At 53.9% G+C, this 27,478-nt stretch overlaps 6 protein-coding genes across 6 annotated transcripts; 3 read left to right on the top strand and 3 right to left on the bottom strand.

Annotated features, from left to right (window-relative positions):
* Nucleotides 1-2,372: 2,372 nt before the first annotated feature.
* Nucleotides 2,373-2,666, top strand: B0T26DRAFT_597778 (uncharacterized protein; the record flags this gene model as incomplete). Its single annotated transcript, XM_060435656.1, has 1 exon — nucleotides 2,373-2,666. A coding segment is annotated over one exon (294 nt), but the record flags the coding sequence as incomplete, so codon positions are not given.
* A 998-nt stretch (nucleotides 2,667-3,664) lies between these two features.
* Nucleotides 3,665-4,250, top strand: B0T26DRAFT_731141 (uncharacterized protein). The gene has a single exon (XM_060443037.1). The coding sequence runs from the start codon at nucleotides 3,809-3,811 to the stop codon at nucleotides 4,127-4,129; it is 321 nt and encodes a 106-aa protein (XP_060290251.1). The 5' UTR covers nucleotides 3,665-3,808; the 3' UTR covers nucleotides 4,130-4,250.
* Nucleotides 4,251-13,120: 8,870 nt separating this feature from the next.
* B0T26DRAFT_756952 (uncharacterized protein) lies at nucleotides 13,121-13,390 on the top strand (the record flags this gene model as incomplete). The annotated part of the gene is made up of 2 exons (XM_060446187.1): nucleotides 13,121-13,144; nucleotides 13,256-13,390. 2 exons carry the CDS (start codon nucleotides 13,121-13,123, stop codon nucleotides 13,388-13,390), a joined length of 159 nt encoding a protein of 52 aa, XP_060290250.1.
* A 3,249-nt stretch (nucleotides 13,391-16,639) lies between these two features.
* On the bottom strand, nucleotides 16,640-17,410 carry B0T26DRAFT_658155 (uncharacterized protein; the record flags this gene model as incomplete). The annotated part of the gene is made up of 1 exon (XM_060438845.1): nucleotides 16,640-17,410. The coding sequence occupies one exon, from the start codon at nucleotides 17,408-17,410 to the stop codon at nucleotides 16,640-16,642; it is 771 nt and encodes a 256-aa protein (XP_060290249.1).
* A 149-nt stretch (nucleotides 17,411-17,559) lies between these two features.
* B0T26DRAFT_756950 (uncharacterized protein) lies at nucleotides 17,560-18,685 on the bottom strand (the record flags this gene model as incomplete). Its single annotated transcript, XM_060446186.1, has 2 exons — nucleotides 17,560-17,701; nucleotides 18,366-18,685. The coding sequence occupies 2 exons, from the start codon at nucleotides 18,683-18,685 to the stop codon at nucleotides 17,560-17,562; spliced, it is 462 nt and encodes a 153-aa protein (XP_060290248.1).
* A 4,215-nt stretch (nucleotides 18,686-22,900) lies between these two features.
* B0T26DRAFT_756949 (uncharacterized protein) lies at nucleotides 22,901-23,404 on the bottom strand (the record flags this gene model as incomplete). The annotated part of the gene is made up of 3 exons (XM_060446185.1): nucleotides 22,901-23,056; nucleotides 23,151-23,201; nucleotides 23,342-23,404. 3 exons carry the CDS (start codon nucleotides 23,402-23,404, stop codon nucleotides 22,901-22,903), a joined length of 270 nt encoding a protein of 89 aa, XP_060290247.1.
* Nucleotides 23,405-27,478: the final 4,074 nt, after the last annotated feature.

The raw sequence follows: 27,478 nt of genomic DNA, 5'->3' as shown, positions 1-27,478 counted from the left end.
CTTATATAGATCATTTGAATAGAATATGTTATTGTGTTTTGATCGAAAGAAGAAGAATACTTCTTTCAAAGCGCCGAGTTCGAATTCCAAGGTTCAGCAAGGATCCCCTAAGATTCGCACACCTTCACCTTCTTCGATTAGTCCATCATCGTCCAACGCCTCATCCATGGCCATGTTGAGGAATCCATGCGGATTGCTTTCTTCAAATCCGTCTCCCGCTCCTCCCGCATCCCAGATATCATCACAACTTTCTTCTTCAAGCATCGTATCCACCAACAAGTTAAAAGGGGCATTTTCGACTTCGCAATACGCCTCGGGAACAGAGAGGATACCTCCGTGTTGCTGAGCAGAGGTTTCTTCAAAGCTCATACTACCACCACCACCACCTGGGGAGCGCATTTCATAGAGAAATTCAAAGCCCAAGGCCCCCCCCCCCCCGGTCTGTTAGGGAACGGGCTGTTGGAGCTTGAAGTAATGCTGGAATTGCGAGCCTAGGAGGCCGGTCTTCGACAGGCAGATAAGTCTCAACTAGCTCCCAGCCAATGATGGACTGCTGCTTGGATGGCTGGTAACTGCTGATGCATATAATGCCATTTTGTTAATGAGCTTTAATCCCCTGCAACAAACACGACCCACCTCTTGCGACAAGCGCGAACGAGCGACTCCCTTTATATCACGCGCATTCACAGGGCAACGGAAATGGAGCATTTGATGCAGGGAGCTGAAGCTTGAATTGTCTGAAAAGGTCTGTCTTTTTGTTTCCTTTTGGGAGGGCCAAAAGTCTCTCTTTTATAGTTGTGAATAGTGGCAAAATCTAGTGGCGAAGAATCAAGTGGCAGCTTCTAGGTTCTTCTTTTGCCACTAATCCTTATTGTCGTGACACTTGACTAGCCAGCAGGTGTCGGAAGGAGCCGCATCCAAGCTACATATGGGCGCAGGTGGCGCACATGCTAGACCATTTACAGCCTAGGCTGTGTCAGCCGAATGCCGCATAACTACGCAAGCTACGGTATCTAGGCTATGCCCACCTTTCTGAACCTTCCGAATACAAGCAGTTTTTTGCCCTCAATTAATGCAGCATTGTATGTGACAGCAGGCACCGAGCGCTCGACGCTGTGCTAGACCAGCAGTTCCACGCCCGTGCTCCACCACAAGCGAACAAGTCTCGACCGGCTCCTGCGCCCACGGTGGCTGGTGATTGGTGCGATGCGCATGATGCCCCGGGCTGCTGTTGGCGCTTGTCGTAGTGCTGGACCTGGACCCGCAGTTCCACGCCCGCTAATAATGGACTGCGCGGACGGTGGCTGGGAACTGCTGCTAATGTACAGGATTCCACGCCGTCTTCGTCTTTGTCTTCATCTTCGTCTTCGTCTTTGTCTTTGTCTTTGTCTTCGTCTTCGTCTTTGTCTTCGTCTTTGTCTTCGTCTTCGTCTTCGTCTTCATCTTCGTCTTCATCTTCATCTTCGACCACCTTGTCAACATACACACTCGAACTTGAAGACTGCCCCGTAGCTGAAGACTGCAACTCATCTGCCCCGTAGCTAAAGACTGCAACTCCTCTACCCGCGAGTTCTAAGGCGCGCGCGCTCCGTCTCAATTTTTACGCCCGCAAAATAACTCAGGTTGGTGCCGTCCAACGACGCGGCGGCCGCACCAGCACGTTGGCGCAACGGGCTAACAAGGCCTAGGTTTACTAAGTGGAATACCGGCGTGGAATTGCGGGGCGCGCACCACGGCGAGGTCGTTTGGTCTAACCGTCTAATAGCGCAACGTCCGCACTAGCACGTTGGTAGTGCACGCACTATCCTCTTGGTAGCCGCTGGCGTCGCGTGGGCCGGCCATGGTCATGACATGGCTCTCTCTCTCCATAAGAGGGGGCCACCCCTTGCCTGATCTGCCTTCTCTCTGTGTCAGAGTACGACAAATTCTTGCATACCACAGCACGTCGCCCCTTGTGTTGGAGTACGACAAATTCTCGCACACTACGGCACCTCGCCTTTTGTGTTGGAGTACGATAAGTTCTTACACACTACGGCACCTTGCCTAATCGGCCAGCTAACCTAACCGTCTCAACATCAGATCAGCCACTCTCAATATCAACCAACCGGCTTCACTAAGCCATTCCTACGATGGATTCAGCAGACGGCTTTCAGCAACTGGCGCAACAACTACTCTACGTACGACAGCACCAGAAACTACTTCTGCGACAATACGAACACCAACTCTGCCTGTCGCACGAGCAGCTGTGGCAGGGGGGATGCCAACCCGACCTGCAGCCGCAGCGGATGCAGCTGCTGCGGCAATACCAGCTCTACGTCCGCCAGGAGCAACGGCTGCAGGAGCGGCTGCAGCAGCAGCAAGACCACCGCTCCCCCCACCAAGACCAACCATGTCCTTCCCGGTCCTGGTCCCGGTACCCAGCAATCAGCTCCTTCGCCGCCGGTGGCATAGTGATGGTGGTGCTGGACATAGCCCGGGAGAGCCCCGAGTACGACCCCCACGTCCGTACGGTACTCGACGCCGCCTTGGACGAGGTAATGGGGCGGCTACGGGCGGCGCCGGACACTTACGTGATGCGGTCCGACGAGTTTGCCTTGTTCAGCTTCTTTCGGGACAGGTTCGATGCCACGGATGGGATCATCATAGGCGCCCGGAAGCGGTATTGGTCTCGCGATACTGTGGAGTGATTAGCGGGGATGAGCCGCGGTGCCCCGGAGGCGGTGCCGGCAGGGTTGATTTGTGTCTTGTCTTTTCGGCTTTGGATGGTGGATTGGAGTGTCGGTCGCTCGTTCAGGTAAGTCGCTCATCTATGTCTTTCCATTCTCGAGTTCTAGTCCATGGTTTTATATTACTCTATCCCACTCCTCATCTTGGCACACTAGCGCTACTTTTTCATTCCGTCAGGTACAGCTCGCTCGGCACGGCGTGAGAAGAGATGCTTGAAGGACCACAACTGGGCCCGACTCCCTTTGCCTCGTGTAATAAATATAAACACGACTACTTCGTATGATAAATACAAGTAAGTAATAAATACGAAATAAAATGAATGACTCCTGCCCCCCCCCTCCCCCTCCCCCCCTATTCCGCCGGCTTCCTCGCGTGCCACGCTACGCCACGCCACGCGCTCAGCTTGCTTCGCTTCTTCATTGACCCAGCCCGCGGGGCCACCCACCGGCCAGTCCAGGGGGTCACACCTATCCTTCTACACAAGCCCCGTCCCAAGAGATGGCGAGTCTCGGGCGGCCTGGCTGGGGGACTGGCGGGGTCGCATGATGCCGAGTCCCTATATATATGGCTAAGGAGAACTAGGAGACTAGCCGGGTCGTACGGCGCAGGGGGAGCCAGGAGGGCGGCCGGGTCGTATGGCGTATGGGGAGCTAGGAGACTGGCTGGGTTGTATGCTACCACGTTTCCATGTACATCGCTAAGGAGAGCGGGGGGGGGGGCGAGCCGGGCCGTATAATGCAAAGTCTATACATGAAGCGCCAGGGACAAACCCGTTGTGTGCCGCAAATCCACTTTGAACCCCGGGCGTGATTCCGTGTCGCCTAGCTCCACATCCTTGCGGCTGATCGTGATCTTGGTGGCCTCGAGAAGAGATGGGTCCGAGCTTGGGACCCGTCGGCGGCCGGGTCATCGGCACCGGCATCGGTGTCAATGTGGTAGTTGTTGCCTATTTTGATGCGGCCCGGTAGATTCCGAGTCATACCTACGCTGAGCACGTCGTGCCGAGATGGTTGTCGAGGAAGCCGCGCCAGGCAGAAGAAAATCTTGTTCAGTAGTGCAGGTGCGGGATATCGGTTCCTAGATGGGCACGGTCGGTGCGATTGTCTTCGACAGTTACGGGCACCTGGCGGCTGGTGGATCGACAGGAGGACCGACTGGGAAGGTCGACGGCCGCGTCGGCGACACTGCCACCTTGAGTGCCGGCCTGTACGCAGACGCACGGTTGAGTGTTTTGTGGTTCGTAACTGGCTGCATCTGCATGGCTTGGCTCTGTCCTTCGAGAACCCTGGTACAAGAAGCTGTTCGTCATGCAGGACGCCCTGTTCCACACTTCTGTCACCTTCTTCCACAGGACCATGGGCTGCAAGTACTGCCTCGTACCGGCGACCACAGATGCCGTTAGCTCGCCGATGGGTCTAGACTCCGACTCCGAGCCCGTGCCTGCCCTCTTTCTCGGCCGGGAGACGCACCTTACGGACTCGATGCAGTTTTCTCTGAAGTACTTCCTCCGCATACAAGACGACGTCCCTGACGTCTACTGTATCAACACTTCCTTCCGCGGCGAGGGCCCTGACGCGATGCATCTCAATCTTGTCTCGTCTCTACCGCAGCATCACGAGGAGCTGGTCAAAGCCGTAGCGGGCAGCACCGACCATCTGCTGGCCTTGCCCGAGCTCTACCGCTCTCCTGGTCGTAAACTCCCTCGCATCACTGTCGACGATGCTCTGGACCTTCCGATGATGGACGGCAGCGGCTGGAGGTTCATCCTGGGCTCGCATCCGAGCAAGGGACGGACGGTACCCGAGCGGTGGAGTTGAAATTGATCAAACACTGTTGGCGTCGCTGTCTGGCTCACCGAGATGGACCACCTCAGCGTGCCATTCTACCAAACCTTCTCGGGCGCGGCGGCCGTACTTTTGATCTAGGACCAAGGACCGTCTTGACTCGCAATCGCCGAGAAATTCACAGGACCTTCTCCTGGGCCTGTTGAGCCTTGGTATCGCTATCACAACAAGCATGGGGCTCCGCAATTGTGCGACGCCCACCCGCCTTGTTTACCCACCTTGTCTGCCCGCCTAACCTTGTTTGCCGAACCTAATCTGCCCACCTATCTGCCGACCTTGTTTGCCCACCCTTTTGAGGGGTTTCGATCTGTTTACGGCACTACGGACATGCTCAATACATGTGCGTCTGTGTAGACTGGGATGCCCATGACTGTGTACAAGAAGAGCCCGCCCCCTCCCTTCCATCTCCCCTTCCCCCTCTCCCCCTCCCTTCTCTCTACCCTTCCCCCTTTCCCCCTCTCCCCCTCTCCCCCTCTCCCCCTCTCCCCCTCTCCCCCTCTCCCCCTCTCCCCCTCTCCCCCTCTCCCCCTCTCCCCCTCTCCCCCTCTCCCCCTCTCCCCCTCTCCCCCTCTCCCCCTCTCCCCCTCTCCCCCTCTCCCCCTCTCCCCCTCTCCCCCTCTCCCCCTCTCCCCCTCTCCTTTCTCTACATTCATCATCTCCCCACACCAGCAACATGGGCCACCGAGCACACCAGACTCGTACAACGGCGCAGCAGCCAAGTCTCGGGCACTTGACCTTGCCAGGTTACGGGAGCTCTTTCCTCCCGCCGCACGCAACCCGCCGCACGCTACGCAGCCGCCTACAGGCGACCTCATCCCGAAGAAGCGTGCCGCCCTAGACGGCGGCGGCGATAACCAAAGGGAGAACAAGGTCCCTCGCCATGGACTTGCCGTGGTGGATGGAACCTATCCGCCGCTTCCCTCGGCGTTGGAGGTGCTTGCGGGAGCTGCCGCCGCCGCCGCCGCTGACGGCAGCCGCCTCGCAGAGGAGGTGGGGGGACCGTACGAGCCTTGGGGCGAGTTCCGCGGAGAGGACACGCTCGTGCCCGACGACCCCAGCCTCAGATACTGGAGGGACATGCTCTGGCAGCCCGAAGAGGGCGCGCCCTACCGCGGAGAGCACCTCCTCCTGCCGCGGCCGCGCTCGCGCCCCCGCCCCCGCGCTCGCGCCCCCGCCCCCGCCAGCAGTCTCCCCCCCGTGTGACAACAACCGGTGGCCGACGTCGTCGCGCCGCCAGTCTCCCCGAACAACTGGAAGCCAACCCCCTCGCCGGCACCACCATACCCATACCAGGTGTGACTGAGGACTATCATGGGTATTGGCCATCCCATACGTTTTCAAGCTGGGGATCGAAAACGGAGGGCTCGGGAGGAGGTAGTGGTTCTGAGCTCGTTTCGTGTCTATCGTGTTTCTGATAGAAGGTGGCAAGGCAGCGCTTTGGTATTTGTTTCTTGCTCGCATCTATTGCAGGAGGTGGTTGAGGGAGTCTGGTCGCTCATTTCAGATTTGTTGTTTGCTTGCATTTGTTGTAGTGTTATGGTCGCTGCTAATTGGAACTGGAGATGGAGATTGACTTACGGCAACTAGAGCTTGACTTGCAGCGACTCGGGGGATGGTTGACTGGCAGGAGAGTGGCTGAGGGAAAGTGCTTGAGGAAGTTGGGCCCGAGGGAGAGTCATCGCGGGTCGGCGGCGGCAATTCCTGCTCGGCTACGTCAGTAATTCAACTCTTGCCACTTTACCTCTGGACTTCCGTCAAAGCGTAAAATATGGCGTTGTTTTTTCGGCATGTCCCTGGTTGGGAAGCCGTCAAGTGGAAAATGTGGCGTTTTTTCTTTTCCGGTCCGTTGTGATCCTCCCAGTCAGGAAGCCTAGCAGCTGAAAAGTGTCAGTGCAGAGGTAGAAAGAAATGCGGTGCGGTGGGTGTAGACACTTGTTCACATGCAGGGCAGGCCCGGCGTGAGGAAACTCAACCTTGCGCAAAAGGACCCCCAAAATAAGGTTTGGCCCTGCCCCTGCCCTGGCCCCTGGTCAGGGCTAGACAGTAAAACAAGAATTAGCGGCGCATCGGAAGAGCCCATCTCGATCACACTCTGAACCCCGCATTTCTTTCTACCCCCGAGGAGTAGGGGCAGGGCTAAACCTTATTTTGAGGTCTTTTTGCGTAAGGCCGCCACCACCCAATTCCCCGCGCCCTGCGCGGAGCCTGCGATAGCTTTCCTTTTCCTTGAATAGAGCCGAGCTCCGTTCAACCAAGTGCATTTTCCCACCAGTCTTCAATTGCAGCAATCGAACCACCATTCTGAGCCGAGTTCCGTTCAACCAAGTGCATTTTCCCACCATCAGTCTTCAATCACAACAATCGAACCACCATTCTGACCCGCTTTTTCTGCTCTTCATCATCATACATTCTACCGCCCTTCGCCGCCTTCGAGTTCCTATCACGGAAGCTTCAAACCTTGGCCTGCAAGGTTGAACCTTTCTACTACTGCACCCCGGTGATCGCGACGAGGCCGAAGCTCGGCAACCAACAAACTAACCTGACCAAAATATCTCCTAGACTCCAAGCCATCCTGCTCTTCAAAAGTATGTTCGAGCCTTTGAACGTCACCTCGAAGCGCGCCAGCGTCGCGTCCACGCTCGGGGATCATTGGGGTGGCTTTCCTGGTGGGCTTAGGCTTGGGCTTAGGCTTGGGCTTGGGCTTGGTGGATCACAATCCGGGGCTAGATCAAGTTGGGGCATTTTCCCAAGCCGGGTCTTCTTGATCTCACTCTACATATACCACCGGACGCCTCCCGATCCCAGATACCACCACTTTCTTCTTCTTTCTTCTTCAAGCATCGTATCCTTTTCGACTCACTAGGGGCGTCTTCTTCTTCGGCCAACTCACAATGCGCCTCGGGACTAGGCATTTCTTCAGAAGTCATACCACCACCAGCGTCACGTCCAGCGTCTCCGAGCACGACTTTGAGCATGGCAGAAGGTGAGCGGGCAGGACCCCCCTTTTGCTCCTCCATAAACCAACGACAGTTCACTAACCTTGTGCTTCCGTCCTTTTCTCGTCTTATTAGTGCCACTCGTACAAGAACCTGCGGTACCCGATCCCCAACGACGACAGGGAGCAGGAACGCGAAGACATAAAGCACATCATGATGCTAGAGTTGACCGTTACCAACAGAGTGCCCACACATCTCCAGTGAAATGATAAGACACGGTGTTGCCTTGTTATTTGCGGTTATCGACTTGTCGTTAGTTCCAAGGACCAGACGGGAGTGATTCCCCGTCCATGTTCAATGCAATTGGCCCACCCGTCGATGGTGGTGTTTTCGTGAGGGGAACCGTGGGGGAGGATCATGCGAATGCTACCCAGCGAGATGAGGAGAGTCAGTGCCTAGACACGAGCTCCACGCCCAATGGGGCCTCCAATGGCTCTGCTGGGATTTTCCATCCTTTTACATCTTCTCCGCGTCTTATCCGCCCATTTCCGCCTGCAATCGTCCAAATTCAGCCGCCAACGCACCACTATCGCCTTCCAGGAACTGTTTTGCAACGCTCGCCCTAGTAGGTCTGGAAGCCTTTCAAACGCCGTTCCCCAAGGGGCCCTCATCATGCTGACATTTGACCCTCCAATAGGCCGCCCTCCTTTTCAGTACGGTACTTGTCAACAAGGCAGCGTCACTCAGTTTGGGCAAGCACCTTCAGACGCTGCCTGTTGAGGAGGCGGCAGACGCAATCCGCTGGACAAATATCGGCATCACACTCGGGATTGCCTCTTTTGGCTTACCCAAAATGTCTGTAGCAGTCCTAGTCAATGGCGTCGCCTCCAATCCACACAAGGGTCGACACGGGGTGATAGCTTTGATGGCCAGATTGCTCTGCCAGATCGTGCTCCTGGCCAATACCATCCTCTTCTCAGTTCATCTAGACGATCCAAATAGCATTCCAAGCGACATGCTTATCAAATTCGCCATAGTTTCAGTATCTATTGACAGCCCCCCCCCTTCTAGTCCACTTGTACTGACTCTTTGGCGTCTTCAGGTATAACCGAAATACTGCTGATATTGTTGATACTGGACATTGTCCGGACAATCCAGCTGAAATTAGGAGTCAAGCCCCCATTGATTCTGGCTCTGTCGTTCGGTTCAGTGTATGAATATGAATCCCGCTCCCCGTAGCGTCCAGGATAACTGCCGACAGCCTCACACACACAGGTCGGGCTTAGTGGCCTTTGTCAAGGTTGCCTACCTCAAGACTTTCCTAGATCCCGACTTCACCTATAAGTGTGTCCGGTTCCGCGAATGGCGAAGGCCAACAGTCGTCTTGCCTCTCTTGTCACGCGCTACCATTGAAACTCGCTAGGGAGCGTCACTAACTTGGTCATCTTGACCACCGTCGAGGCCTTTACCGCCGCAGCTGCCAGCGCTATACCGATGTTCAAGCTCCTTCCTCTGCACTTATTCTCGAGAGCCAAGTCATGCAAGCACCGCGACAGCTCACACGGCCACGATAGATTTGTCTGAACTCCCCAAATAATTTTTGGAGTCCTGGGCACACATGCTTGGACCCAAGTTCTAATGCGGCTACAAACACCACGAGTGTCCTTGCCTCGGCTACTATAGGGACAGCATAGATAGATGCCTTGGTTCACGCCGAGGTATTCGGTCTCGGAGCGAACGAACAGGCCCTGACCTTCCCAATCCGGCTCCTCGTAAATGATCATCTCCTCGACGACTCCAGGAACACGCAACTTACTCGCGAGGAAGCCTACGAGAGGCTTGGCCGGCCCGTGCAATGTTTTCAGAGACAGCTATCCCACATTATTGGAGTTTGGCAGAGTCTCGAAAAGTCACCATACTTTCAGCGATATTATCGCGGCATCCATGCAGCCCGGTCTTGGAGCCGGCGGAGGGACGAGTTGGCTTGAGGAACAGGATACCGTGGACAAGCTCTGGATGAACAGGCTCTATAACGTTTTCGATTATCTGGGGCACGCCTCCGAGAGATTCGGCGACTCAGGCTGCAAAGTGTTACTCGAATTTCTCGGCTCCTCATCCATTGCTCTGTACCACGCCATGGCTGACCTCGCCGGCCTAAGCTCGGTCAAGCGCAAGATAATGGAACGGAGAGCACTGATCTTTTACAGACTGTTAGCTAATCTACGTACCTCTTTGCCCATCCCAAACTTGTCGCTGTACTGATGTGTTCCTCGTCAAACAGGAGCAAGAGCATCCAAGCAAATCGCGAGCTCTGGCTGAACGCTGCTCACCTCGAAGCCCGGGCCATGATTGGAGGAGGCGGTGACCCCTCTTCTGTAAGCTACATTTTAGCCGGGACCAACGGCGCGCATCTCTTCGGGAATTACCTTTCCTGGTTCGGCGGCGCTACCAGTCGGAGGAGCGTTATGGAGATGTAGAGCACGACCTGGAATTCTTCGAACTGGCGAGCTCGAATTATGACAGCTCCGACCGACTCCGGCTCGGACGAGTTGGAACGGTTCATTTGTTTGCCAGACCAAGAGGACAAACAGCAGCCGGCTGTCGTATCAACTCTGGGGCTGAAAGGAGATGGTCGTTTCTCTCTTGAGCTCTGGCCCAACGTCTATGACGGTCTCGCAGTCAACTAATCTTCCCCCGAGAAATTCACGCCCATCCGTGATTCATTTATCGAGGCTCTAGGAATCCCTTAGACATGGTGAGCCAATAAGGAAATCGCCCCACAACGAAACCTTTGCCCCTGTCATCTAATTTCCCACCCTACAACTTCCAAACACCACAACTTACAAACACCGAGCTTACAAACACTACAACTCCCAAACACTACAACTCCCAAACACTACATCTTCCAAACACCACAACTTACAAACACCACAACTTACAAACACCACAACTTCCAAACATCACAACTAACAAACACCACAACTTACAAACACTACAACTTCCAAACAACACAACTTCCAAATACCACAACTTCAAAACACCACAACTTCATCAAATCAAGCCCAAATTGCTTCAAAATAGGCCATGTCGGACCTTCGCGAGCAGCTTATTGAAGCTGCAATATCCGCTGTTAAGCACGGCGCTTCGCAGAAGGACGGCGCTTCGCAGAAGGACGCTGCCAAGTTAAGTTACATAGCATCCCTGCCTCCACCCTCTGCCAACGCATCCATGGCGTAAAAAATCGAGCAAAAGGTAAACAGACCGAAAGAAATCTCTCCGATGCGCAGGAAGGCTTCCTAGCCGACCAGTGCCTCAATGAGGAAGCTGCAGGCAGTGTGGCCAATAGTTCGATAGCGATAGTCAATAGTTAGCCCGTAACTATAGTAACTATCATATTTGGACGATAGTTCGAGCAGGGGTGGTGTCAGGGGCAGGGGTCCAGCCCCTCCCCCTCCCCCTCTAACTCCCGCTCCTCGACAGATGCGTCGTTTTCAGCCTCATTCTCGTCATCTTCGTCATTTCCATCGCTACATATGAGATCAACGAGTTCTGACTTCAACCAGCTCTTCAGACATTGCGTTTTCTCAACCATTTCTGGCCCCAATCGCATCCTGGTCCATGTAATTGTACGCCGTGCGCCTGAGAAGACCCTCTCTGGCTCATCGCTCATCGCTGGTGTAGATAAGACCATCACGGCGAATTGTGATAGTTTGGGATATAACGCTTGACGTTCTTCGTGCAGCCACCAGTCTAGTGCTGTAGTGTTGGGGTGGCTAAGTGGAGTAATAGGTGCCTTGATGTACCTGATATACTCGTCTTCTTGCTTTCCTCGCTTGCTGAGGAGGTTGCGCTGCGCACGTATCCTATCGTACGCTGAAGGTTCAGTCTGGGTATCTTGGAGATCGAGCTTTGTAATGCTGGAGGCCAAGGTTATGGGGTCAACGCTCTTCGAGTAAGCCTCCCAGAACTGTTGCGTGCTCTTGAGTGCTGGGGCTTGCCACTTCTTTGGCCAGTATGTCTTGATGTACTCCGTACGTCTAGATGGGTGTAAGACGATAGCAGCTGCGTATATTGGCGTGTCTCCGGTCTTCAAATAATATTTATCGAAGACCTCCCAACTCTTATCGACGTTTTGGAGTAATTGAGGATGACAAGACTCCCGTGAACTCCTTAGATGCTCGACCAAGATGTCCATGCTGAAAAGGACTTCCGAGATAGTGCCTTTGGCTCCCTGGCTCTCAAGTGTAGCTTGTTGGAAGGGCTGAAGGAACACTGAAATAGAATGAAGCATCTCCCAGTCACCGAGTGTCAAATAGTCGTCCGTAAGGTCCAGATGCTTCTTTGTATATGAATCGATTGCTCCAGAGATTGGATCCTTCAAGGCAGTGCTGAGGAGTAGATACCAACTGTTCCAGCGTGTGTCGTTATCCAAAGGCAGCCCTCGTCCTGCCAACTGAATAAATTCGGTGTTCCGTATAGGTGATCTCCGTATATGAACAGCAATGTTGTGAAGCTTCCCAAGTGGCCCTTTCAATCTCCAGCCTTGTTGCACCTCGGCGTCACTGCTGGTGTCGCTAATTAGGGGGTCTTCGTCCACGACGTTGATATCGGAAGCGGCGAAAAAAGCTTGCACAGCAAGATTGAGAATACGGCCGAAACAACGTAGTCGATTTTGTACCGGATTCCACTCAATACCAGCCTCAGAGAGCCCTTGGCTTAGTGAACGGCAGAGAACATCGTTTGAGCTGGCGTTGTCTCCCATGAAACAACCAATCTGGCGCTCAATCCCATAGAACTGAATAGCCTTGTGAATCTCGAAGGCTTGATCGACTCCGCGATGAGAGAGAATAGGTTTGAATGCCAGAAGTGCCCTCTTCAGCCGTTTGTCGTTACGGTCAACAAAATGGGCACAAACTCCCAAAAATAAGTGGAAATTTGGAGACGTCCATAGGTCAGCTGCGATATGGATTGGTGAGAGCGCTTCCTGGAGCCTTTGACGGATAGCATCGCTTGCTGAAACCCAACTTGACTGCACCATCTTAGAGACCGTAGAATGTGATGTCGGTAGCGATTCGACGGCAGGATTGACGATTCGCAGAAGTGTATGGAGCTCAGGCCATTGTACAGCACGAAATGGGAGATCATGCCGTATAATGAGTCGTACGAGGGCCTCTGAAATAGCTCTCTTGTTGATAACCGACTTCAAAACCTTAAGGTCATAGGTTTGGCGTGTTAGGCCTGTTGCCAGATAGATCTCATCAACCCCCTGGCGTGCAGAATCAAGGACTTTGGAGGTTCCAGAAGTGATAGTGATCTTGTGCTTGTTCTGAAGGTGTTTTCGGGCAGTCGTCAGGCTTACAGCACTATAAGCGGTGCCGGTGCAGTGCTTGCAGTACCATATCTCCACGTTCGTTGAAGGATTCCGAACTTGCTCCCCAATGGCCGGAGGTCGCGCATGCGCCCATGTAGTGAGAGCTGTCCGCGGTCGATTGCGCGCTTCATGGCTGGGGCTAGTTGTATCGCTACTAAGCGAGAAGGTGATATCTGGTGTGCCGGGAGCTGACATATCGAACTGACTGAAGGTGAAGCCGTACGGTAGGTAGAAATGACAAAATGAAGGTGGATTTTGGTGTTGTGGTAGAAATGTGCGAAGCTGACTAAGTTAACTATTAGTCAGATAGTTAGTTCGAACTATCGGACTATTTGTGGCTGGTAACTGTGGCTGACTATTGGCCACACTGGCTGCAGGGCGTGCGCCTAGTCGTCGTCAGAGGCTCTACTCGTGAGGCTTACGAAGACTTCTACAAGCGCCTAGCCTTCCAGATCAAGGATAAAAAGGTCAAACCGGCCAACATCGCCAACAATGCCCTAAACGCCGGATGAATGGCGTATATTAATCCTTGACGAACATTCGAGCTATGACGAAGAATTCATGTTGACGGCATGGAGAAACAAGGTGCAGTTTGTCTTTTACCCTCAAATACATCGCAAAGGTCCTAGCCTCTCGATCGCTCAGTTTTTCCACCTTTGGAGAACTATTCCAGGCAAAATACCGAGACTTTCGCGGGCTTCACTTCGTCGGCGCCTATCAACAAGTAACGGTTCCTTTTTTGCTACAGAGATGCCCGGGCTCGGGCACCAAATCAGCCACATGCAGTGGAAGAAGCCCGAAAAATAATCGCCCGTGGGCTTGAGCAAGGGTCGGCTCTTCTAGACTACTACGACACACCTGAGCCGGGAAACTGACAATGCGATCAATCACAGGCGGTGCCTCTCCAACCATCTGCCCTGCACCATCTTGTCGACACTGCGTCATTCGCTACAATTATCGGCCCTAAACGGCGCTCGGGTGTCCGGCTCGACGCCCAGGTGGTGGAGAATGCCACGAGGCTCACAAGCAGTGTGACAAAGGCGATGGTGCGAGTCGGTCACCATATCCACACGCTGCAGTTCTGGGTCGACATATTTTACGTTCATCTTCACCATTTCCAAATACGAGGAGATGGCCAAGGAGCATGGCGGTGCCATTCCGTGGTACGACGTGGCTGCCTGGCACAAGGGCTTGGTGGAGGATAACATCAAGGCCGGGCGGTCGCGCCCGGCAGAGGACCCGTCCGCGCCCTCGAAAGATACCAAAGCCTTGGCTACAACCTCCTGGGAACCCACCAAGACGCTAAAGGAGCCCTGTGATTCACCGAAAGATGCCATGTCCGCGACCGACACAGCTCAGGAATCCACCGAGGCGGCAAGGGACGGGAAGGGAGATGATGGACCTTCAGACGAGCCAGCCGTGGCAGAATCTAGGAACGGGGTCAAGCCCCCATCCTATTTAGAGTTCCTACCGCAACGCTGGCCCTCTTCAGCAGCGACGGAGGCCTGCTCGGCCGACGCGCAAACGGGCAGTTCACGCCGGCCAACCGCTATGACATACTGACCTACACTATGGTGCGTCTGGCGATGCGGATCGTCAAAGAGCGCTCGACACCGCTGCGGATCGAGAAAGCCGAGGGGCGAGATCATTACTGTTTCGCTGTCTCGGATGAGGCCATCTCTACCTTGTGGGGCCAACTAGGAGATAGAACCGATCAGAGCACCTTTAGGGGCGATCCGAGCGAGATTGCGATAATCGGCGTCGGCGACGTGAGTCACACTGATTCCTCCTCGGACGTCGGGAAAACGCCATCCGAACGCGCGGACAAACATATTGACCGTCTTTACCCTCGACTCGAGGGCGAGCTTGGACTCGGAGCCGTCTGCCAGCCGCAGCTGCATTATGTCGGCTGCCAGCTGGGATACTAGCACGGGTCGAGTCTCGTCGACATTATGCGGATATACCAGCGCCATACCAGGCTAGTCTCCTCGCACAAGTGCTTCAGGCTCCCGTCGATTCGCCGCGCCGGCGGCGTCTGCCATGGTCCACTGCTCTTGCATTGAGAGCAAGAGAAAAAGCCTGGGTACGAGGTTGAAAGGCTGGCAGCTGGGAGACGATGCTGGGGCGGGGAGTGTCGGGCAAATGGCCGCTATCATCTCGGGGACCCAGCCGCAGGCGAGCGGGTTCGAGGCATCAAAATACTGCAAATGCCTTTCGATCATGTCTTTCGACCATGTCCCATCTGGCCGCGGGACTGAAGTAGTTTCGCGCCAGTACCCCGCGTACTTTACGATGCACATTGTGTCCCAGGCGGATCTGCGACACGATGCTGGTGCCCCAATCGCAAAAGAATGACGACAGCTCCGCCAATATTGGGTCCTGCGTGGTTGTACGACCATAGCGGCATCGGGCCAACCGTGGGCCGCCAGACTGCTGTCAGCAAAAGGCAGCAACTACGACGCTCTCTTTGACAGGGGGATGTCGACTACGTCACCGAAAAATGGGACGTAGGCACGAACAGTCGTTGCAATTGGCAGATAGGGAACCATACGATCCAGTTGGTACTGCAGAAGTCATTACCTGCACGTCCGCACAGGCGCTCCGACTCAAAAACATTTGGTGTTTCGGGAGGGGGGACGTGGCGGAGAGGAGGAGGGGGAGGAATAACTGAAATAAAACTCACCGGACGCCGTATAATTGCATCTGCCTAGTCGCTTGCCCCGCAGAGTGGGTGAGCCGTTGCAATGTCGTTGGCCGCTGACGGATGAAAGGAAAAGGAAAACAGAAAAGAAAAACCCTCCCAATACGTCGTCGCGTCACATACCCATCGGCACCTCGAGCTAGAGGGTCTCAAGCTCGCCTGATCGCTGCCACAGAAAGCGGAGGCGGAGTAGCTCTCGTCGATGGTTTGCATGCCTCCATACGGGCTCGTAGGTCTCCGCATAGGTCGACCACGGCTCTAAAACGGCACGCGCTTCCTACGCGGGTGGAATATTTCTTTCTTTCGCCGCTCTTCCATCCTTTGTTTCGCTTCCCCTCCTTCCGTACACCGAACACCTATTCTTCCAATTCGCTTTCTCGGTGCATTATTGATCATGGCAAAAAAACCGCAACCAGAACTCCTTATCAGGGTGTCCATACCGCCGGAACTCCTTGACGAGCTTAAGATGACGGACGTAGTATTCTTTGATAATTCAACGCTATTGTGCCCTCTCGAGTTCAGCGAAGTCGGAGTCGGGAACGACCTAGAGGCGGAGGAAGCCGATTTCCTTGAACGTGTTGGATTTTACATTCAGACCGAAAAAAATATGAAGTGTTGTGTTCCATTTCTCCCCTCCTCTGGCTATGCCAGAGGTGCAGGTTTTATACATATGAGTGGTGGCGAGCTGTGTGGCAATTTTGGCTCACATCAGCTGAATAATCTAGTATTTATCATCCACTAGAAGATTCCATATGGTGAATTCAACAGAACGAACAGCTGCCAAAAACAAAGACAGAGAACAAGAGTTCCGCCCAGAATAAGGGCTGGACCGACGACGAAATTGCCCTGGAATGGCTTCGCGATATATTCAAGATACGGCTCCTAGAAAGTGAGCGCCATAGAGGCCTTCCTAAGGTTCAGCTCGGTTGTGGCTCGGTTGTGGCTTAAATCTAGGCGACAGATTTCAATGTACCGTTTGGCTAACTACGGTCCGAAAAGACCTTTCTACGGTCCGAGTAAACATTCCCTTAAAAAAAGACGCCCCTCAACATGGATGAGATTATTTTAACCGTCTTCTCTTCCCCCCTGGACTGCCTTCCGGGCCCGGCCGAGACTTGGCAACTCCGGACACCACCTCCTGCTTCTCGTCTTGGATAAAATCTAGAGCGAGCTGGATGTTCCTCAGGCGGCCTCCTTGTTCCCAATTGAGAATGGCTGTCACCCACCGATGGATGCATGTGAAGTGCTTCGGACTTGATAGCAAGAAAGAGCCTACCCGCTGAATGTAGATAACCAGATTGCCTTTGTCCTCGGCTCCCCACGACACATATAGCTGAGCAAGGCTATTATCGATGGCGAGGCTATAGCAGATATTAGGAACATGTCCATTGCATCCGACATATCCAAGTCTTATGTTGAGTTGGTTAATAGCCTGGACGCAGGCGGCCGAAGCGCCAGCACACTGGTTCGCCGCAGCCCAGAGACTTCCTCCAGTCCCTGCTGCAGCCTTGAACTCGACGGTAAAGAAGTGGAACCAAAGACCGGGGGACGCCTGTGCGTAGAATGGAATCTGACTATGGAGCCCCAATAATGCAATCAACTGTGCCTCGGTGAAGGTGGGTGGTGTCTTTGGATGGCCATAGAGCAGGTCAGGCTGTGGCTGCGTGATTGCCCATGGTGCCATCGCCGTCGGGAGGCTGGGTAGGAGGTGACGAGCTATATGCTTGTTGGCCACGGAAAACAAACTCCCAGTTGGGACTTTTGTAGTGGCACCTTGGGGAAAGAGATGTTTTTTGAAGTAGTCACTGACATTGCTCTCGTTGCACCCCATACCTAGCGCGTCTAGGTCGTAGATAGCCTCAGCCACAATCTCCGCGGAGAGCTCAGGCAGTGTTGTGGAGGCGATCTGCCCGACGTGGGCGGCTACGGTATCGGGAAGCTGTTCGGATGCCGGAAGATGATATGGTTGGGCTCAAGGCATTAGATGCGGTAGCCTGAGTGCTTGACACTCTCCATATTATCGTCGTCGTGGTCGTCTTCATCGTGGTCGTGGTCGTCGTCGTCGTCTTGGTTAAAGATTGCGTTGGGGTAAGTGGCTAGATTGTGCTGTCTCCCCGGGTCGCTGTCCCGGCGTTGGGCAAGCCTGGCGGAACGCCGACGCGGCTGCTGCATTGTGGCTGCCATACTTCTTGTCGGAATGAGACATGCAAAACAGAGAGAGACGTGTACCGTAAAGAGAGATGGGGGAAGAAAGAGAGACGTCAATGTTGGAGCTATCTAACTTATCACTTGGGAGACTCAAGGGACTTTAGAAACGGCAATCAAGAGGTATAGAAATTGTAGGCTTTATTTGAAATTCCTTATCCGGAGGTTTTGTGAAACTGGCCACGGTGCGACAAAACTTCTATAATGGATCCAGATGTGATACGTAACGACTGATCCCTGTCAACCGCTAGAAGGTGCTAGACAAAGAAGGGTTCTTCATGGAAGAAGAAGAAGCAAGACCCGTCACGCCACCCCCTACTCGCCCTGGCCTTGCAGACTATATAATGCCGACGCTCAGCGGTAGCTAGGCCATTATCAAGGTCATGTAGATGTATCGCTAGAACTTTAGTCGCGTTGATCATGCCCTTCTTGGTAAGGTAGGGAAGGCCCTCGATGTGAGAAACGTGCAGATCGCCAGTTTGCAGGCGGAAACTAGGGTAGCTATGCAGGGCGATGGCGATGTAATTCTTGTTCAGGATCAATTGTGTTGGAGGGGCTGCAGTATATTTTAGGGATAGTACTGCGTTTTGATGGCATCCGCCGCCGCGGTACCTGTCGACAGAAAAATATCGGGGACCGAGGAGACTGCCGCGGCGTCGCTACCTCCACTTGATGAAGTGCGCTCTCGTTTGGTAGAGGCCTTATCCACGAAGAACGAGGTCAGCAACTGCCACCACGGGCTGCAATGCTTGAACTCCTCGCGCTCCGTGAAGATCTCCTCCATGGTCATGCTCGACACCAGCATAAGGCTCTCGCCCTCGATGATGCCCTTGACGATGTTCTCGAGGGACTGGTGGCTGTTGGCCCCCTTACCGTGGTTTCCGCAGTCGGCAAGGAGCATGGCGTACTTGATCAGCGCGCCGCCTTGGTCCTCGCGCCGCCTTGGTCCTCACGCCGGTGGTCTTGGACGTGGTTGTCATCTCTCTAAGCCTCTTCCTATTGTGACTGATCGACTGCAAGTCTTTCTTGCAGTGTCCTGCATGGAAGGTACGGAGATAAGCGGTGTGTGGAAATGAGCATCGGGCATACCCCCCCGTAGCGAGCTGAGTTCAGAATCTCTTACCCGACCAACGTGGGTTGTCTTTCCCACGACCTAGACTCGAGGATGGCGGACGTCATAAAGTACGGTGCGTTGTATGTGAAGATGAGCATTAGAGTGGGCTGCTAGAGTGGTAAGACTGCTCAGGTGCACGACATGCGAGCGTTTAGTCGTGATAGAGGGCGTCGCACGTCGCGTATCCCGGCTTCCAAGCGATTCAAAATAAGGAATCACCCGGGCAAGTGGAAGCAGAAGGAACTGGGTTTCTCAAAATTGTCTGAACCGTCAGGACTCGCCACCATCAGAACGGGTAAGGAGACCTTGGGACGGAAGAGAGAAGTGCCGGCTGCTTGGTCCCCCTGATGCCTGCCCTGCAGCCAGCGAGCCACCGCACTGTCCTTGCGAGCCATGCAGTTCAAAGCGCGAAGATGCTGTGCAACTGTGTTTTGGAATCATACCCATTCTAGCTACTTTAACCGAACGGTGATTTTCGACGACGCTGGCAGTCTTGTCGGGACGATTCTAGTTGCATGACTGCGTCGGCTTACGTGGTAAGGCGCTGCGCATGTTGGACCTACGCGCTTTACCATGGGTCCAATACCGCGGCTACCGCACCCTACCTGGATCAGACGAGTACTACCGCAAGGCAAAAGGCGAAGGGAAGGGATATACACAGCCTTAGACTTCAGAAGTTGCTATCTCTTTAGGCAGGGAAGTATATTTAGCCCCGCTGCCGCTTCTCTAGCCGGCTCTCAAAACCCTCCAGATAAAGACGCAACAGCTCTTCTGATCTACCTATTACTTATCATAGCCTAACATATCTCTACATTACGGGAGTCACTCACATCATGTCTTCCCTTTCAGAATGGCTTGTTCCTCAGCCCACCTTGAGTCGGGAAGACTTGAAATCACTAGATTACCATCTCGAGGAAACGCGATAAGATACATTGTCTATATTAGGTTTCCAACTTCTTTCAGTCAGCATCACTAAACAGATTATGACGCCGTTAGAACAAGAAACCCAAACTGAGATAAAGAACGACGCAATGAAACTTCGAGACTCGTATCAGGGACTGATGGATGAGAGTATGTAAAGCTGAATTATGTTCAGGTCTGGCAAGATCTTACCAAGACTAGGTACTGGCTGTATCAACCGATGAGGAGTTTAACAAGATTAAATACTATCTAATCGGGAATGGCTGGAATCTTGAAGAGATTGAGCGTAGTAACTGGGTAATTATCCGACCAGAGTGACCACGACAGTGGAGATCAGGATCATGGCAACGATAGCGAGGATCACGACAGCGGGGATCACGATAGCGAGGATTAGGGCCATGACTAATGATAGAGAGGATTATCTTAGAGTACAATCTAATAGTAAAATTGATTGTCAGCTTTTAGACGTGCCTCGTTCGTACTTATTGTCGTGTCATGAGCTACTAGGAATTCACACTTCCGGCGCGTCCAACCCCTGGGCTAATCGATGAAGACCTGGACCGAGGAGTTCCCATCGCTTGCCACAACTGCTATAGTAGTCAAGGTGCGCAAAGAAGATGAGACTCTTTGGGATCGCTAGTTGAAAGCCCAGCATATCCTCTTAGAAAGCTACGTCTAACCGATTTTGCTGCCGCAAACGGCCTGGACGGCGTTAGTAAAGAGCTTTGATGCGCGCACCCACCACCTTTTTCCTCGCACCTACCTATGGGTCCTTGGTAACTAGCAACGCAGGGCGTCGTTATGGTAACGCAGGGGCGGCTTTTTGTATTGTAAAATGCCGTATTCCATGGCAGCCACCCAACGCCCTCGCCGTCCCCGGCTCCCTCGCGGTGGCTGTCGCTGTCCCCGGCTCCGGCTCCCTCACCCTCGCCCTCGCTGTCTCCGACTCCGGCTGCCTCGCTCTCGCTGGCTCATTCGTGCCGTGACGATTCTCGCCTGCGCCTTCGGGCGGGCCGCCGGGCCCGGCACTCTCTCGGTTTTCATAGACTAGGGAGCTAGATTAATAGACTCAATACCAAGGAAATGCATCTCCGTATTAACAAATCAGGACTCAACGGATTACTCGGACACCTAGGTGCTGGCCCTGACTTTTGGCTAATTTGCGTAAGAATCCGGGACTCAGAGTTGCCATTTGCAAGTCGCCTTTATTCCGAGGCTGACTCAGTAACGAAGAAATCGTCAAAGTGGAAAACACCACGGTAAACGCGTTTTCAGGGCTTTTGAAGTGTTTGACCGCTTCAACGTTGTTGACCTGGGCGGCCGGGTGGGTGTGTTAGCACATGGGAGCGTCTGAGTGTCTCAATTGCTAGCAGCCGCCAAGGACCCACAGGTAGGTACGAGGAAAAATGCAGATCCGCCCCAAAAACAAGTTGAAGGGCCGACGGCCCAAAGCCCTTGGGACGATAGATGACTACTAGGGTTAGGATTTACCCCTCATTTGGAGTTTGCACTTGATGTCTAGTCCCTCAGTTGGTTCAATTCGCTATCTCCTCCCCACCTTTTCGTCCTCACGTACCTTGCCCAAACTGACGCCTTCGCACTAGCGGCGCTCCGCCAGCAGCTTCCTTCAGCTATTAGGAAGATCCAGCGGGGCGTGAGCTGACGGAGCAACTTGCCATTTTCGTTTGTCGTTTTTTCCATAGCCACTAGGCTAGCTATAGGGATTTAATATATAGATATCCATCAAGCTCGGTACCTCTGCTCCTTTTTGCTCTAGACTCACTACGACGCCCTCAGACCATCTCAGCGCCCGAAAATGCAAACGCCGCCAGCTATCACGTCACCTTCTCCTGATACTAAACAAGTTCTACACACACAGGACAACAAGACTTGGCGAGGACGAGCCAAACCTCGCCATGGACGCGCTCAAACCCATGCTGAAATAACTAAGAGACTTACTAGAATGTATGATTAAATTCATCGTGTGTATAAATATCGGTTGATATTGGTTAGGTGTATCCAGCAGAGCTGCAGAGCTGGTGAGTCAAGACGACGGTACAGTCTAGTTCCGGCGGCGGTTCTAGTGGCAGTATGGACGACGCGGCGACCGCGGCGGCGACAATCAGGATAAGGCCCAAGCTACCAAAGCTACGAGATCTTTGTCGCCCTTGCGCTACTTGGCCTCTTTTTGCACAGTGTGTTTCTCTCTGGCCTTCTTCTTGGCCTACCCTCGCTGTTTTTCGTCCTGGCGTGGTTTGCCATGGCGGGGAACGTCAGGCGTGCCAGCTCGGTCACTGTATCGTGCGCTATCCATATCCGTCGTAGCCCTGTCGGCATGTTTGGCCTTGGATCTATGAAGAAAGCTAAAAACGCGCAAGGCACCCTAGTCTGAGAGCTGAGACTGTACTGTACTCATCATTACCACCTGCACTTTAACCCCTTCCACTTCTGTTTCCCTTCGGCTTTTTACAATCCCATTTTAGTTATTTGTGTTGTGATGACCTGAACAATACTTTCTTAATCCCCGACTGAATTTTTATGGGATAACAATAAACTGTTCGCAGGTACCTACATTGCCAACAATAAGACTGCCTCCCCCCCACAGAGAACCATCTCAAGTCAGAAGAAACGGGTTCCTGTCCTTAGCACTAGTGGCTCGTCGCCACGGCCCTAGAGGAAATGGGACGGCTGGCTCCTGGTAGTAGGAGGACAACTTTGGGATTATGGCGTATGCGCAAGATGTATTAAGTGAAAACGTCGGAAGGTCGGATAAGGATAGGCGGAAACGGTGGTAGAATAATTAAGGACAACGTTTTTAAATTTCCAGAAACGAGCCAAGCAGGGGAAAAAGAACATTTCTCTGAGCGGAGTGTGGCTAGGAAATAGTTCCATTCCTTTCTTTTTCATAAAGAAAGAAAAGAAAAAGAAATAGAAATCACAAGCAAGTTTAGGTAAAGGAATAGAATTAAAAAAAAGAAAGGGATAAAAAGGGGCAAAACGAACCTAGACGAACAACCCAAGCGACCTAACCCGAACGACCTGGCCCGAACGAACCAGTCCAAACGAGACCCGATCCAAACTCTACGCACCCGCGCCCCCCGAGTCTGCCTCCTCCTCGTCGTCGTCGTCGTCGTCGTCATCGTCGTCGTCGTCGTCGTCATCGTCGTCGTCATCGTCATCGTCATTGTTATTACCCTCATCGTCGTCGTCGTTATCGTCGCCGCCGTCGGCCAAGCCCTAATTTCTTCGTCGCCGTCGTCGTCGGCCCGGCCCAGCCTAGCCCTAGATTCCTCACCGCCTACTTCTAGGTAGGGTATGCAAAGTCTCGGACGCTGACGTCCGTCTCTGCGAGTAGGGCGGGATCCTGCTCGCGGCCCGCGTTCTACGCGAGCAGCGGCGGCGCGGTGGTGGTGGTGGCTGCCTGCGGGGAGGGGGGCCGCAGTAGAGGAAGAAGAACCAGTAGTGCTGGTGGTGGCGGTGGTGATGGCCGTGGCCGTGGCCGTGGTGCCACTCACGTATCACGCTCGGAATCTCGTCCCTAAGAATCTCTCGGCCGAAGAAGGCGATATAAAGATGGAGAGCCATCGCCATAAACCCCATATAACAAATTATCGGACCCACGCTATGACTACCCCATGATTATTGAACTTAGCCCCTGAATCTAACATCGGTAAGCTGAATTTGCTGAAACATAACAAGGTTGAGGTCTAGGGCGATTAATTTGTATTCACTACCAATCTATAGCTACACCGTACAGCTTCCTCCACCAAAATGTTGTACTCCTGCACCCCCTTGCTCTTTGCAGGCCAATAGCAGTATCGTCGATTTGCGAGGGCTTGCGAACGGTGAACCGCCAGACTATGGCCGCGTACCCGTGCCTTTTCAACGTTCGCAAGCCCTCGCAAATCGACGATAGTTGTATGCGGCATCTTCGTTATTTCGTTGCACGAGGTATTTGACGCACAAGGCACCGCCCTCTGACAGTGGCTTCGGTCAGACTGAATCTTATCTATATGCTATCTAGGGTATCTCTCGGAAGCGATGTAGCATTATCCCCGACAGCTAAGGGCGACGTTTCTTGACCAATCTAGTAATCCTAATTATCACCCCTGTGCTGTCAAGATGACCTCTGTACTGTCAAGCTGATCTCTGTACTTTCATGCCGGCCTCTCTACTGTCATGCTGATTTCTCTCTGCTATCATGCTGACCGCTGCAGTGTCATGCTTCGACCGCTTCGCGTGAAATTGCATTTGCATTTTCAAATTAACATCATTCCTTTAGGAAATCGGAGAAGCTTTACAATCACCCTTAACCCCCCTGACATGGGCAGACTTACTCCGCCAACTTAACCACTTAGCCCTGTAGCGAGTTCTTCGCTACCTAGTAGGTAACATCTTATGACGGCGTACCTCAGGACTTATTGTTTAACTTTAGCAATATAGTAAGGTACCGCTCGGGGCTTGCGGCAGCGGGCCAGCTCGTTGGGACAAGCACCATGATGCGAGCTGTAGTCTAGCCCTTTATCTGCCGACTCGCTCGCTCATATCCACCAACTTCCCCGCCGTCTCCTTCCTCTTGGCCGTAGTCGGGCCCGGTAAACCTTTTGTAGCCTAAATTTAAGCTACTCTGAGCTACATCCGAGCCACATCCGAGTTGAACCTTAAGAAGGCCCGCTATGACGCTCACTTCTTACTCCTCTACGACACTCACTTCCTGCTACTTTTTAGTATAAAAGGGCCTTCTCTTCTTATATTCCTAAACCTTTTTGAACAGACAATTCAACAGCCTGTCAACTTCGATCACGTATTACGTGCAACACCTTTCGACCATGTCATCATGCCCGACCTTTCTTCCAGAATTCGCCTTTCCGCCGTCGAAAAAGTGCTGCTCGCGCCCATTGGTCCCGCGCCCATTGGTCCCGCGCCTATTGGTCCCGCGCCCATTGGTTCCGCGCCCATTGGTTCCGCGCCTATTGTTCCCGCCGTCATTGGTCTCGCGCCCATTGGGGCCGGCAAGACGTCCTGGATGCTTCAACTTCAAGGTAACACGCGTTTGTCTTCTCCACGATATCGCGTCCCACGTAGCTGATCATATTACAGCCCTCTGCGATGAGATGCAGTGTGCGGGGCCGTTCTCCCAACTCTATTCCGACCGCCGAGGTATGTTTATCTCTCGCGTGTACCGAAGCTGCATGAGTCGGACGGACATTGACGGTTTTGATGACCCCACTTAGGAGCCCGCACGGCCTGGACATGCCGTGTCCGGGTGGGAAAGTATGAGTGGGCGACCGACTACTGGTACGACGGGCAAAATTGGGACGCTGCCGAAGAGACCACGGCCGAAGTGGTCTTCCTTACCCTGCTCTGGGTTCGAGACCCCAAAGGCTCCAACCCTCCTCCGCGGGGACAGGGATATAGACAAATTGAGCCAAATTTGGGACAATTCATCCATCCTTTAGCACTGGGCCTTTGGCTGGACCACGCGATGGGAACGCGAAAATTACCCAATGACGATGGTCCTCGGACAGACGTTCCTGAGTCATCGACTCCCGAAGGAAGCCGGCCAAGTACCTGCGGAGCTCCCCCTGGCGCTGCGAAGGGGGTCGTATAGGCCGTCTGGTGCGCTCCCGAAGCCAGGTCAGCATCAGCCGGGACAGAAACTGGAGAGGCGTAGGGCTTCGAGGAAGCCGTGACAAGATATTAGTATGAGCGTGCGAGAGAGCGAAGAGAGGGAACCGGCTGTTCATGCCTCTAGTTTAGACACTTGCTATATTGTATTTGGAATGCGTCACCTAGCCTTGTTGCTGCCGGTTCATAGGTGACTAGGCGTCATGGCCTACGGGCGTCTTCTTGGCAAGATGTGAATCGCACCGTACGTGGGGATAACCGCCGGAATTGTACGTCCTGAGATATTGAAAGTGCTGTCTACAATGCAGTGAAGCGTGATATGAGGGGTCCCTATAGAATGGAGGTTGGGGGCCACGGCCTGAACCGTTGCGCGACACGGTCAGTCCGAGCCCGTCCGCTTCGCCCTTGCGCGAAAGGCGCAAGAAAAAGGCGCAAGAAAGATTCAAGGGGCCACCAATCTCTTCTCCTGGGTCACACCGCTAGCTCAGTCCAATATCACCACAACTGCACAAGCTGGGACCGTCCTCCCAAGGTTTTGTGCGTCTGACGAGCCATGTTGACCTTCCCCGCTTGCAATGGTCGTGTCCAGGAGCAGCGCCAACGCGCCACTTCGGCATGATATGCGCTGATGAGGTGCTGCCGCTGCTGCCTTGCATCTCCCCGCGAGGGACCGTACTTGCGGAATTGTGCTAGCGCGTCCGGGCATTCCCTTCAGAATCGTGCAACGACCTGGCCGGCCTCGACTGTTGTGTGTGAATTTAGTCTTTCTCCTCGCTAGCGCAGTGCCGTTGCTCTCCGACCGACCTGTAGAATCTTCCTCGGGCTGTTAGCCAAAACCGTGCCTAGCCAGCCTTGTGCATCCGCGAAGTGAACTGCGGACGTGGAAAAGTGGTGGCTAAGGCTGCGGAAAAGTGGTGGCTAAAGCTGCGTTCACTGAAGTCCTGTGAGAAGGAGTGCTCAGCCCATCATCCTCGGAGTCGTGAGACCAAGTTGGCAATTTGCAGCAGGAGAATAGATGACGTGGACCTGAACAGGCCTTCCAAGTCACGATTGCGAAAGGAGCTTGCAAAAGGAGCTTGCAAAAGGTTGGGGACTCTTCTGATTTCTACTGGCATCCATCATCCCACCGGTATTTACCCATCCCCCAGCCCCTCAAGCGTCAATATCGTCCCTCGGGTATGCGTGCGTGTTCGACCGACTCCTTCGTCTGTCGTGTACAGCGCGAGATGCCATTAGCCACAAGTTCGGCCAATGCAGAGCGTGCGAGCATCCCAGCAGGCCGGAGCCGTCTCGTCTTCTGGCCCAGGAAACGACAAGATTACGCGTGTCGTCGTTTGCGCCACCGTTTGTGCCGTCTGGCCCGTTGGCTCCGCCGTCATCATAGACTCTCCTCCCTCCCTCTCTCTCCGCCCTCCATCTCTCGCTGCCCTCCGTCTCTCGCCGCCTTCCACCTCTCGCCGCCTTCCACCTCTCGCCACCCTCCCACATGCTTGTGCTTGGCGGGACTGGTGCAGCAGAGGCTGTGGAATCGCAGCAAGAGGAGGAGAAGGCAGAGACTGGGGAGTTGCAGCAAGAGGAGGAGAAGGACGAGAGCAACAAGGCCGTGGAGCGACAAGAGGAATTGAGGAACCTTGTCGGCAGGTGCGCATGGCTCGGCCGTGACCTGTAAGATGGCGAGCGGGTGAAAGGTTGGTCACGAGATGCTAGAGGCGCCGTTTTGCAATCCGTCAGAGACTACGAAGACGCCAGGTGCGCCCAGGACTGTCAAGGCATAGTACGCAAAACGCCCCGTGAAAAAAGGGCACTTTTTTTGTGGGCTACAAGTTGGTATCGATGAAGCAACAAAGGGTAACAGACGCACTAGCACTCCTTTTCCCCGCCACTTCGCGCCCTTGTGGTCCAGCCACGGCCGCTCCGAGACGCCCAAGCAGCAAGACAAGTCCATGCAACCCCTTAGCCCACCTACACATTCACACGCTCCATCGGCGGCGCAATCGGCCGATCATTGTCAGAGCTGAGGTCTCTGTGGTG

Source organism: Lasiosphaeria miniovina (genome assembly GCF_030549165.1).
Source record: "Lasiosphaeria miniovina strain SMH2392-1A chromosome Unknown B0T26scaffold_8, whole genome shotgun sequence".
In the NCBI taxonomy this organism is placed as follows: Eukaryota; Fungi; Ascomycota; class Sordariomycetes; order Sordariales; family Lasiosphaeriaceae; genus Lasiosphaeria; species Lasiosphaeria miniovina.
This window is presented reverse-complemented; position numbering and strand designations above follow the sequence as displayed.